The sequence below is a fragment of the Culicoides brevitarsis genome, chromosome 2 (assembly GCF_036172545.1).
Source record: "Culicoides brevitarsis isolate CSIRO-B50_1 chromosome 2, AGI_CSIRO_Cbre_v1, whole genome shotgun sequence".
Lineage (NCBI taxonomy): Eukaryota > Metazoa > Arthropoda > Insecta > Diptera > Ceratopogonidae > Culicoides > Culicoides brevitarsis.
The window spans coordinates 18,187,061-18,201,361 of record NC_087086.1 but is presented as its reverse complement, the minus strand read 5'-3'; the positions used below and the strand labels follow the sequence as shown (position 1 = coordinate 18,201,361).

The following is a 14,301-nucleotide window of genomic DNA, read 5'->3' as shown; positions in this document are numbered from 1 at the left end:
ACCTTCGTTCTTGTTTGTTGCAAGGAACACCTGAATCACCTCAGAATAGAACTAGATTGATCAATTTCTGTTTTGTTCTGCTGACTTGCTTTGTATTTCGCCATAGGATCGACAATCAAGGCAATAATGGCAACAAATAACTGTAAATTGAATGATGATTTTGTGATTATTTGTTCAGAATTTTAGAAGAAAAGATGAAATGAGACTTCTGTTCGGTATTGTTTGGTATCGTTTACGTGACGTGTTCGTGCCGATAGTTTGTGGTTGTCTTCTGCGAAATGTCCCAGAAGATTGTCTCGACAAAATACTGGGAGAACAATTGAATCGTGCTTAATCCCTCAGGAGTTTGTGGCTCCTAGTTTATCGTGACTTGCGTTTTTGAAGCGGTTATCGTCTAAAAAAATATATAAAAATTACTTTAGTGAAACTCAATAATTTTGTAAAAAATTTTTGAAGAAAAAATTGATTAAATTTAAAAATTTTTGAAATTTTCTTTTTAAAAAAGATAGTTTTTGAAAAAATTTAATTAATAAAAAAAAGGAAAATTTTTTACATTTTTTTGTACATTTTGATTTAAAAAAAAAATCCAGTAAAAATAAAATTATATAAGATATGAATTTTTTGTCTATCGAAAATTTGATGAAAAAATTTTTGAGTCACGTGACCAATTTTTTTTATTTTTTCTTAAAATTTTTATTTTGTGAAATTTTATTAAAATTTTGACTTAAAAATTTTAAATAATGAAAATAAAAATCCGGTTGGCGTCGAAGTGCAGGAGATGGAGCACTGGCTGCAGGAGCACATCCCACCCATTTATGGAAAAAAAAATTAAATTAAATTGATTTTAATTAATGTTAATGGCTTAAAAAAGGATTTTTTATGAATTTCCTTAAAAAAAATTAAAATATATTTTTTTAACATTTAAAATTAATTTTAAAAGATGAATTAAAACTGAATTAATTTAAATTGATTTTTTTTAAATAAAAAAATAATTTTTTTTAAATAAAAAATAATATAAATGAAATAATTTATTTTAAAAATAATTTAATAATTAAAAATAATCAGTTTATTCTATTATTAAAAAATTAATAATTTTTTAATTAATTAATAATTTTTTTTTTAATTTAAAATTATTATTTTGGAATACCTAATTTTTATAAATTGATAAAAAATTTTGCCTTATCAATTTTGGCTATGTTTTGGATTTAATTTTTAAAATTTTATCCGCTTTTTTATACGATTTTTAATTAGGGCATTATTACTCAGTTTCATTTGAATTAACTTTACCGGATACTTTTTTCCGGTCTAAATGTCTCATCAGCTTTTGTCACAATTTTTACTTTGAAAAAAATTATTCAGTTCCTTCTTGTTTCTCTTAGACTTCAGTCAAGTCGGAGACTTCAACTTAATAAAATGCATTTTAAGCAATTTTATTATCAAATTTTCTTGTACATTTTACTGTTCGAGACGTCTTTTGGCCTAATTTCCATTCTCGAAGGAGAAGATGAAATTTCTGTTAGTACATCTCCTCCTGAAAAATCGACACCAGTACCAACGACAATATCTCAAAAAACATGCAAAGAAATAAATTTATCGAATACGAACCTTGTCGAAGTCAAGCTCGAAATATTCCATAACTGCAAGGATGTGATTCATATTGACTTGAGTCACAACCAGATATCAACGATGCCCTTAAATGTCTTTGAAATGAATGAAAAAGTCGAGGAATTGGATTTAAGTGACAACGGCTTCAAAGAAATTCATCCGAAATGGTTAAGACCCTTTGCTGATAAAATTGTGACGCTTGACGTTTCGAGGAATTTTTTGACAAATTTGAAGGAAATTCCGCTAATGCCAAAATTAAAGCAATTCATAATTTCCGAAAATCAAATTGTGGAAATTTCGGAAACTAATATCATGAAAAATGCTCCATATTTGAAGTTTTTCGAGTTTGACTACAACTACATTGGATGTTTGCGTCAAAAAAGTCTTCATAACTTTTTTTCGAGCAAAAATGTGAACGTTTCCTTGTCCAAACCTTCGTACAGCGGATCAAAGGAGTCCCAATTCGAGCAAAAAGATGGATGCATCACCGATCAAAACTGGATCACGCTGAAACTGGTCGAACATGCGGCGAGACTTGAAATCAAAGAGATCCAAAATAAGGAAAAACAGGACAAATTTGAGAAAAATATAAAGGAATTGATGAAAAATGATGACGATATCAAAATTTTAGTCAAGAATATTATTGCCTTTGCTTCGTTTATCATCGACATGTGCATCGCACTTCTCATAATTATGATCATTTTTGGATTTTTGCAAAACTATGAAATTTGGTACGCCATACAATGTATCCGTAAAAGCCGTTTTAATGTCCCGCTGCACACTTTGCCAACGGATATCGAGGAAGGAAGACCCCAAAGTCGCACCGATGATTTGGGAGAAAATGTCGTGAAGCCAAAAATTGTTAAGAAAAATTCCTCTGATACTCCATCAAATGAATAATTTGAGTCAATTTCCTAAAAAAAATCAGAAAAAAAGAAAATTAATTATCAAATTTAATGTTACTTACTGAAATTTTATAAAAAAAAGCCGCCACATTGTCTGCCTTCATCCAAAAAATTCCATTCAAACTATGAAAATGAATAAAAATTGAGTTATTAATAAAAATAAAATGAAACAAAAAATCTGGAACGGATTAAAAAATACTAAAAATAATTTTTCAGATCGTTGAATGAACTTAATTTATCTTAAAAAGGCACACTCTTCATTTACGATCAAATTAAAAGATTAAGATAAGAGTTTTTTTTATAATTTCCCGAAAATATGTTTTTTTTTCAGATTTATTGCAAAACAAGAAATTACAACGCAAATAGTGTTAAATGATTGCACGTGCTCTAATCAAAGCACGCAATCGCATTATGCACGCTTGTAATGTTGTGTTGTCTCGATGACGATGATGAAATATTTAAAGCGTAAATAAACACCCTCGATTACGGGTGAAATAAAGAGAATCAAGGACAATGCAGTGTTTTGTTGTGCGCTCAAGATGCGGATTGAAGGTAATTTAATGTTTGTAACAACATCATTATTTATTTTTTTTGTAATTGAAGCGATCGTGACACAGATGAGCAGATACTAATGAAGGGTTGTCGTTGAATGGGGTGACATTGGTAAAAATTTAGGTTTTAAGGTTTTAATAAGTTGTAATGTTAAAAATTTAAATAATTTAAGATTTAAAAAATTAGTTAAAATAAATTTATTAAAAATAAATAAAAAAAAAATTAAATTAAATTTAAATTAAAAAAAAAATTAAAATTTTAAATTAATTAAAATTAATTTATTATTTAACATAATTAAAATTAAATTTTTTAAAATTATTTAATTTAAAAATTAGATAAAAAGTTTAAAGATTTATTAGAAATTTTAAGAAAAATAGAATGTTGAAATTTTTCATAAATTTAAAATATTTTGAAATTTATTAAATTGAAGAATTTTTAATTAACAAACTAAAAAATAAAGAAAATATTAACTTTTGAATTCATTTTAATGAAAATTTTGAAGTTTTTCCATTTTTATGCAAAAACCAAATTCTTATTGTTTTCATGCATTTTAGTTATTCGATTTAAATATCGCCAGTAAAAATTTCTCAAAAATTATTTAAAAAAAAATAGTAATTAATTTTACTTAAAATGCTTACTTTGAACTCCATAAACATATTAAGAACTCATTTACAAAGAATTAATCGGCTTTCATTTTATTTTTTTTCTGCACCTAAAAAGAATTTTAATAAGAAAAAATTTTCAAATTTATTCAAAATCTTACCATTTTCTAATAAATATCAAAATTTCCTCAAACAAAGTTTTCCATTTCACCCCATTTACCGCCTCTAATCCGATATAGCACTTCATTTATCTGTAAAAACAAAAAAAAACTATCAAGCACCTTCATCAAATCACTTTTTTTCCTTAATGACAGAAAATCATAAAAAAATGTAATCGGAAGACCATATCAAACACAATTTAACTCCGCAACAGTCACACACAAAATATTCATTGAACTGAATCATATTAAATATCGCACGTGTCCCATTTTCTGATCCGATTTTTTCTTGCATTTTTATCCACGAGCGCACGAAAACTTGAGATAAACTCTTGTTTTTGCAACATTGATCATTGATTACGACGAGTTCTCCTCTTGCTTTAAATAAATCTGATACAAGAACAAATTTCCTGTTTTTTGTTGTTGTTTTTTAGTTCGTGCTTTTCTCGCTTTTTGTTTATCATAAAAAAAAAACATGACAAGTTGTAGTTGCGAGGGTGAAATTTTTTGATAGCACGTGTATCAACGTCGTTGTTTGTTGTCAAATTTGAAAAAAATAATTTAAGATTTTTAATGAGTTACTTTTTTTTGTCGAAGTATTTCTTTGTATGAATTTTTTATTGAATGTTAAGCTACTTACCGCTCAGCATAAGCAGAAGGTGTGAGCAACATCTGTTAACTAAACAAACAAATTGGCAAGATTTGAACATAAAAAGAAATAATTTGACGACTCTATTAGAGATTTTTGCTTTTCAGCTGAGCACCGTTGGCATTATATCACCTTTTATTGTCCAAAACTAGAAGGAGAACAAAAAAAAAAATACATAAAAATAATTACAATTGACTTCATTTTTGACTTTACCTTTTTTTTGTTGAACAATTCCTTTTTAACACCAAGGAAACAATTTAAAATTTACAGTTAACGTTAACAGGAACAACTATTGTTGTCGTGCATTGTTCTGCAAAAAATTGATTGGAAATCGGAATAAAGAGGAGTTAGCATGTGCCCAACAATTTTCGGTAATCAGTAGTTATTTGTCGCCTCTATTCATGCAAGTTGTAGTTGGCCATTGTTGTCTCTTTCTGCAAAAAAAAAATAAAAAAAATGACATGACACAAAATTGCCTTCAATTAAGAGCGTTTATTGTGATTTCTAAGGAAACTCGGTAAGGATGCAAATAAAACGGATCCAAAAAAATAGAGAGAGAGCGACAAATCAATTGCTTTCGATTTTTTTCGGGCACCTTAGGGGTCCATCGATCCTTTTTAAATGGAACAATAATCACCTTTGAATTGAGTTGTTAAAGAAAATTTATTTGATTACAGCTTTTGTCGCTTTTGAAGCGGATTTTTTTTTGATCAGAAGAAAAAATAAGAAACTTACGCCGCAGGATCGATGTTTATTGGGATTTTATTGATACACCTGTCGATCACATCGGGAGTCGTCGATACGATGAAATATCCATAAATGCACCTTGCTTGATTTTTATCTTGTGAATGATTGCACGAGCAGACTTAATTTGGAGCACGTTTTAGGTCGAAAAGTTATAAATCTGAAAAAAAGTCTAAAAACTTAAAACAAAAAAAAAATAAATAAATAAAAAAGGTAAAAAAAATATTTTTAAATAAAAATAAAATTAAAATAAAATTAAATGAAATTAAAAAAATAAATAAAATTTTAAAATAAAAAAAATTAAATTTAATAATTAAAAAAATTAATAATTATATTAATTATTTAAAAAATTTATAAAAATTAGATCAAATGCCAAATTGTTTTAAATTTCCGTTTTCCTATTTTTTATTTTTTAAAATTAAGAAATTATTTTTTTAATTAATTTTAATAAATTTTATTAATTTATTCATTTCTCTAATTTAGAAAAAAATTGAATTTCCATTAAAAATTAAATACTTTTCACATTTTTAGTGAGACATTCAATTAAAAATAAATAAATATATTTTTAATAAATATTGGTTATTCTATTCTTCTAAAGACTTTATAAAAAAAAAATATTTAAAAATCAACCTAAGTCAAAAATTTGTTCAAATTCTGGTTAAAAAGTTGAAAAATTTCCTATTAAAAGGACAAAATATTAATTCCAGTTAATTATTAAAAGTTAATGAGCCATTCAAATTCATGTTTTTATCAAAACTTACAATTTCCGTACAACTCCTACTTTATTCGAAACACAAAAAATCATTAATTTCATCTCTAATCGACTGTCGACACGTGTTCCTTTCTTTTTCCCCACATGACTTCTAACACTCTCATCGAATCACTTTCAATCCAGATGGAAATTGTCAAACAGAATTAACAGTATTTGTATCACTTTGAATCAAAATGTGGGTGATTAAAGAAAAATTAATCTTCCTCTTTATTTTTTTTCTGTGGAAAATACTCCTCCTCCTCTTCTCGAAAAAAAAAAGATTTTACTAAATAATAATAATAAAACATCACAAATTTACTACGTTTACAAATTTCTTTGAAAATTTATTGTGTCGACAATTTCTACGAGATTTTTTAAAAAGAAAATTTATTTATTTATTTACTTTCGTGTCGTTCGTTCAGACCGCGTCGTACAAAATTTTAATAGATCAATAAAAATGAGAAAATTAACATGTTTTACATATTTTAGATACAAGTGGCTGTCATCACATTTAACCAACAGTTTAACAAGTTTTGTTTAAACAAATTTAAATTATTGCCGTGGATTAGTCGAGGTTTGTCTCGACTTGCGTGCAGAGTGGATCAGGGGAAAAAGAAATTCGAAAAGAAGATTTATTGACAGATGATTTTACGACGACTTTTATTTGTTGATGTGTGAACTGCTTGTAATTTTAATTTAATGATGATGGTTATGAAGAAGAGGTGTGTTAAGTCAAGCAAGACTTTAGTTTCCGAATGGTGAGAAATTTGGAAGGAAACGGAAGAGAAAGTGACTTCTGGGAAGAGTTTTGAAGGATTTTTTTTTGTGAAAGTTAATGAGGTTAAAGAATTTGTCGCGTTTTATTAAAAAAAAAATTGACGATATTTTGGTAAGTTTAAAGAGGATCTTTAATTTTTGAGAATTTATAAAAAATATTTTTAAAATGTCAAATAAATTAATTAAATATTTAAAATATTTTAGAATATTAAAGTTTATTTTTAATTATTTTTTTTTTAATAGTATTTTCTTTATGTTTTTAAATTCAAAAAATTAAATAATTGCGATGGATTTGACTCACTATTCTTAAGCTTATAAATTAGAATTAATTTTCCTTAAATAATTTTAAAATTAGATTTTGTTGGGAAAATTATGAAATTTAATAAAAAAAATTAAAAATAATAAAATCAAATAAAAAATCTGATTATTTTTTACAATTCTCAATTTTAAAACTTTTATTAAATAAAACTTTAAATAATTTAAGTTGTCAAGCAAAAAATATATGATATTTATGAGAAAAAAACATGATAAAATTATTTTTACACTTTTGAAATTTTCTCAATTTTACAACTTTTCATAAGTTTAAAAATTTAAAAAAAAAATTTAGAATTTTTAAACAAAATCCAATTTTAAAAGAATTTTCAAAATTTTCATAAGAAAACGATAAAATTTTATGGATTATAAGCACTATGAATTATCTAATTATTTTAAAATTACATAAATTTAATAAAGTAAACAAAAATTATAATTAAAGGTTTTTCAATAATTTTTTTTAATTTATTTAAAATTTTAATTTTATGAAAAAAATTTTCATTTATTTAAAATAAACTAAATTGAATTAAACTTTGGATTAACAAATTATTTTTTATAATTTTAGCAATTTTTATTTTTTAAATTTTTAAATTATTTTACATTATAAAATTATTTTTTTTTAAGAATTTTTTAAAAATAATTTTAAAACAGCAAAACAAAGATTCTCTCAAAATCAGATTTTTTAATTTTTTAAAATTTTTAGTGAAAAATACTTAATTTTATAAACTCTGTTGATATCTGAAATTTATTTTTAAATTTATGAATTTATTTAATTAAATAAATAATAAAATCAACAAATATTAAAAAATCTAAGATTTAAAAATTTAAGAATTTTCTTTATAATATAAAAATCTAATTTAATTTTCTTTTGTTTTTTTATTTTCAGATATCTCCTTTAACAAACATACCAACTTCGATCGAATCTCAATCGCCCACTTGCCTTAATCACATTAACTCCATGTTCCAATTAAGCGATTTCTCAACTCTGCTTCATTTCATTCGACTTTTATTCATAATAATTTGTGTGAAATAGATTAAATTATATCTCTACAAAGTTGCATTCATTGCTGTTGCTCACTGAAACGCAAGAGGTTACGAAAAGGGTGACATTTCTGTCTCAACGATTAATTAAAATGAATGAATGTTTATACACTCGAAACGTCTCTCATTTATGGGGGAAATATTTATCGATGCAAACAAAGATGCTGGACATAACATTAAATTATCATTAAAGACATCTCTGTTTACTCGAGTCGGATCATATTCTCGTGACTCGCTTGAATGGGGGTTAACGTATTTCTTCCCTCGGATCGTTTTTTTTCTGTATCCTGGACAGCATTCGGGCACGGCATAATGAGCGACATTACGTCTCGGATGTCAACAAGTAGTGCACTTATTGGTCGCTATGGGACCATAATTTTTTGAATGAAATTCGACCGGAATTGATTTTTTTTTTTTTATTTTATTTCGCCACACATGAAAACTTGACTTTAAATTGGTGCCAATTGATCAAAGTAACGTCAGAAATGAGATTAAAGTAACGCGATGCGTTCCCCGAGGTGCAAATTTACAAACAAACGAGAATTTCTGTAAACAATTCAAGTACTTTTAAATTGAAATAAACACAGACAAGTGTTTGATCATTTTTTTTTCGTACAAATGTTCGTTAATCACTCTCGTAGTAAATAAACAAAACTCTGTTTGATTGATTTTTTTTTCTAAAATGATCCACATCTGGCGTTATTGAGACAACTATGAATGAAATCAGGGCAAAAATCGGCCCCTTTTAGTGGAATTTTACTTCAATAGTAAAACTTTTGTTCAGTCTTTCTCGTATTTCGGACCGAAAATGATTCTTTTCGCACTTTTGCTTGTCTCAACAAAATTTTTTTCTGTCTCCGCCGTGAATTGTGGCACTCATCCATCAACCGTAGAAGCCCATCTCCGTCAAACTCTGCTATGCCATTATGATCCAACCGAAAAACCGCGTTTCAATTGGAGAGAACCCGTACAAGTAGAACAACTGGATTTGTCAATAATCGCTTTTGAGTTCTTCGAAACGGGTCATTGGAGCTCAAAACGTTCAAAATTATCACTTTACTGCTGGATCCCGATGCAATGGATAGATGAAAATCTGCGATGGAACCCTGTTGAATGGGAAAACACGAAAAAAGTTCATGTCAGCTCGAAGGAAATTTGGATGCCTGACGTTGCGCTGCACAATTCGGACAACGGAATGAGCATTTTGCGTCACAAAGAGACGAATTGCGAGGTTGGCAGTGACGGGGCGGTATTTTGTGTGTTGCCAGTATCGTTTGAGGTGATGTGCAAAGGAGATTATCAGAGATGGCCTTATGTCGATCAACGATGCAAGTTCTATTTTGGCAGTTGGATGTCCGCTGGCGACTATATTACGTACAAAAATGGCAGTTTTGAGACGACTTACGACGAAGACGAGCAACATGAGAACTCCAAATGGAAAATCACGAAGGCAACTACTCGCATGGTGAATGTCAAAGTTGGCGAGAAGCAATTTCCGTCATTTATTCTTGATATGACGTTGTCCCCACGCTCCATCGAGTACGAAATTTGTCTTTACCCAATGTGTCTTTTCATCACGATCGCCAATTTGATCGTTTTTTGCATCAATCCTGAACGACAAGCCAGATTTTCCATCATTTTTCTCTCAATTTTCTTACATTACCTGATCGTCAATTATTTTTTGTGGTATTTGCCTGGCGTGGGAGATGTTGTACCAGATGTCGTTCATTTCTTCAAAAATTCCATGATTGTGACCATCATTGCGTTACTTGAAACTGTCGTTGTTCGTGCTTTACTGGCAGAAACGCTTCCAATTCACAAATCTCTTGAAAATTTCGTGATAAAATTAAACACCCACGAAAAGGCGAACATAATTTTTGTGGAATTCATGCCGGGCTCTGGCGTGGTAGAACAAAATTTGAGTCTACAAGATGCGATTAAGACGAAAAATGAGAGCAAGGAGGATAAAATTTCGTTTTTGTTGGTGACTTTTATCGATAGACTGCTTTTGGTGATGATTTTTTTGATGTACATTGTTTATTTTGGTGTCTTGACGTACGATTGGATGCTGGAAGTAACAAAGTAAAGTTTCTTTATTTGGATAGATATTCGAGACAGACAGCATGGCATCTGGAATTGGTAAGTATCAAGTGTTAGTTGTGATGTTTTTGCGTTCATTAAAAAATAGAAATGTAATTTTTTATGTAAAATAAATAAAAACATCCTTAAACAACAGTTGGTTTGTATCAAAATACTTTTTGATGGATGTTCGTTGATGAGAAAATCTGCCTTTTGTTTATTTTTTGGTGCGGTGACAAGTTTTGAGTGCTTTGCTACACAAATCGCAATTCCATTTCCTGTAAGTAGATAAATGTAAGTAGATTAATTTGGACTTCCTTTGGAATTATTTTAATATTAAAAAAAAAAAAAAAATAAAAAAAAAAAAAAAAAAATAAAAAAAAAAAAAAGAAAAAAAAATAAAAATTTTCAGGTTAGGTACAAGAAGAAATCTTGAGAAATTGGCCAAAAAATTGAAAAAAAAAATTTTTTTAATATTTTAAATCAAACAATATCAAGTAACAGAGAAAAGCCATAAATTTGTGTCAAATTTGTCGTTTTCATAATACTCGTTGTTTCGAAAATTTTGAAAAAAATGAGATTTTTGCAATTTTTAGTGAATTTTCGAAAATTCTTAAGTTAAGAATGCAAAAATATTCCTAAAATATACTTGTGAACAACAGAAAATATAAAATTTCAAGCAAATTTATTAAAGTCAAGATGTTTTGAATCAATTTTAATCAAATTTAGCACTTGCTACATCAGAAATTAATAGATTTTATCAGGAAAAAAGATATTTGAACACTAATCGAGGAAAAAATTACATCAAAAGAGCCTCATTTTGAACAAAAAATCGTAATTAGAAGCTTTTGGAGTATCTAAATGGGCGTTTTTGATGCTCAGCGACAAAGAAAATTTTGTAAAAAAGGAAAAATTGGAAAAATCTCACATACCTAAACCCTTTAAAACATTTTAATTTTTCACATTTTTTATAATTTTTGCATTTTTATTGATTTTTTTATGTTCTCAAAGTGTGTTGTCGTAAAATCAGAATTTCCCTAACAACAATGACACGTATTATTACAACTCTGACCGTCACAAACTCATTCCGATAATGAAAATATCATAATAGACGTAGAAACTTGAACGCTGGATTTCACAGCCGTTGATAGAAACCGACATTAATGAATATCTCTTTCCTGTTTATTGACTCATAGCATTAAAATTTACTTCAAAATCCGTTTTTCAACAATTTTTTAGTCTCTTACTGGATTTACAAACATCAACTTTGCAATAAATGCCTTTCAAATTAATTTTTGTTCTTCAAATCTCCTTCTGGAGCCTAATTTTTCTCGACTTATCATGGAGTTTCAATCAATCCAGCAATTCTTGTGACGTTCCAAAACTACTGGAATGCATAAAAAATCCTGAAATCCGAAAAATTTCTCTACACAATCGCAAATGTGTTCCTGAAAATTTCTTCGAGAACTGCACAAACTTGCGAGAAGTTGATCTATCGGGAAACGAATTGACGACTCTTCCATCAGATATTTTCAAGAAGCAATTTTTCTTGGAAAAAATCAATTTAAAGGACAATAACTTGGAATTTTTGAATCCTTTGTGGTTTCAAAGTTGTTCCGCATCTCTTGAATTATTTGATATTTCCAACAACTTTTTGACTTCCATCTCGTTGAGTCAAATGCCGATAATGCCGAACATGAAACGTCTCTTTATCTCGCAAAATAACGTGATTAATTTAGATGAGGAAGCTGTTCGTGCTAAATTTCCGTCAATTTCTCATTTTTTCTTTCAATTCAACCAAATCGGATGTCAGCGACATAAGGAACTCGTCAAGTATTTCAACGTTTATGAAATTAAGACGAAAAGTAAAGGACTTAGAAATGTCTCGAGAAACGTTTTTTATGACCAAACTGGAGACGAAGGTTGTATTAACGACGAAAAATGGAATTTATTGAAGTCATTGACGAAGGAAATCGTAATTGAATCGCCAAAATGCGGATCTGAGTCGAAAATTTTGAATTGGATTTCTTTTATTCTGTCGTCGATCGCAATTTTGATCCTTTTGGGTACTCATTTGGTGAAATATTTGAAGAAGCGAACAACTTCTAATAATGAAACTGTGGAATATTATTATTCAGAACCCGTTCCAGAGCCTCCAAGTCCTTTAGCTCATTATGCAATAGTTCAAAAACGACCTCAAGGACCAATATCTGAAGAAAAATAGAAAAAAAAGTTCGAGAAGTTTCTTTTTATGTCAAAATAAAAACATCAAAGTCCATTTTTAAAGCAAAAAACATTAAAACGTCACAATTTTTAGCGGATTTGCATTAATTATCAACATTTTGTTAAATAACTCTTATTAAATAATCAAAAATTAACAAATTTTTGTTTAGTTTCGTTTTCGACGTTGAAAGTAACGGTCGATTTTTAATAAAAAAAAATTAAAAAATGAAATTTTTACTTTTTTTCGTTGTTTTTGCGATTTTTGGATCATTTTTTGTTAAAGTAAGTTTCAAAAAATTTTTTTTTAATTTTTTGCTAATGTAATTTCTTCCACAGAGCAACATTTTGAACGAATGTCGAACATCAACAGGTGCCAAACTAACGATTGCCGCACGAGTTCGCGATCACGACCTGGATTTTGACGATAAAGATGGAAAATGCTACGTTAAATGCGTTTGTCAAAAGTCTGGCTGGTGCGACAAAGACTTGAAAATTAATCCAGAAGCAATTCACAAGGAAAAAGAATATGTTTCACTAGAAAAAGTAAGATTTTTAAAAGTTTAAGTTGAAAATTTCTTACTAAAATTTGTTTTAAAGTTGAAGGAACACGCTCCCGAATGCGACAAGCTCGAAGGAAAGCCAGATTGTGAGACGGCGTTCATGCGTTTCAAGTGTTTGTTCGAAAAAGTGCCTGAAATTAGACAAAAACCTGAATAAATTATCGAAAAATTGTAAAAAAAATATTTTTATTATAAAAAAGTTATGAAAAAACACAAAAGAATCCTTTGATCTCTTTATTAGATCAATAAAACACGAAAATTCTGCGGTTTTTTCTTCATCTTTGTATTTACGAGCAATAACAAAGGAGGAACAATAGCAATATAAATAACACAAAAATCACCCAAAGGACCACAATCGCCAGTTTTTGTATCAAATCAACAGGAGACCTTATTATTTAATAATTTCACCGCAAGATATTCCGCTTTATTGAAGTCCGTCACCCTGATAAAAAAATAAATTATTAATAAAAACATAAAAATCGGGTAAAAAAGGTGTTGATCATAAAATAATCATAAATTTACGACTTTCAACAAAAATTTCTAAAATTTTTAACATCTTTATTAGAAAATAGAATTAAAAAGAACAAAAAAGGGGTTTTATTGTTTTCATCAAAATAAAAGGACGAAAGGTGTTGCCATCGCATTTAGCGGCATCGACAAGGTTAATTAATGATCAAAAAGGGTTTTAATCGAAAAATAATAAGAATTTATTGATTTATTGGCTTTTTTTTTTAAATAAGATTCGAAAAAACTCACCTGGAAAGATTTTTCTCGTTACAAAAACGTGAACACGTGTCTCCACGTGACATCACACTCTTAATAATTTTCCGCAAACCACCCTCTTGTTAATTTTTTTTAGTTACAAATACACTCGAAAAGCAAAAAAACGGACGCAAAATATAAATATTGTCGGAATAAAAAAGAAACATTTTGTTTCAGTCACATCCCGAAATTGATTCAATTGTCGCAAAAACACGTTCCGTTTGGAGTGTGTTTTTGTAAATTATTATTTTTTCGGCGTTGTTTAGACTTTTCCGTGCGAGTGAAAATATTTTGTAATAAATTCTTGTGAGAAATGATAAACAAGCATTTTTCTCATTCCATTTTTTTGTAAAGTTTTTTCACTTGAATTCACCTGAAAAGTCGTAATTGCGCACAGATTGGACAAATAATCGCACCAAATGTTCCGCAAATGAATATTAATTGTTTATTTTTATTCGATTTGCATTTAATTCGTCGGAAAGTCAATTACGGAGGGTTCGCAGGCAAATTTTTCAAGAGATGCATTCGAAACAAAGTGTTCGATCAATCAAATAACCGATTAAATTGCCAGACGAACTAAA

General features: G+C 28.3%; 1 protein-coding gene across 1 annotated transcript; it reads left to right on the top strand.

Annotated features, from left to right (window-relative positions):
* Positions 1 to 8,904: 8,904 nt before the first annotated feature.
* On the top strand, positions 8,905 to 10,311 carry LOC134831489 (acetylcholine receptor subunit alpha-type acr-16-like). Its single transcript, XM_063845223.1, has one exon. The coding sequence runs from the start codon at positions 8,905 to 8,907 to the stop codon at positions 10,180 to 10,182; it is 1,278 nt and encodes a 425-aa protein (XP_063701293.1). The 3' UTR covers positions 10,183 to 10,311.
* The last annotated feature ends 3,990 nt before the right edge of the window (positions 10,312 to 14,301 follow it).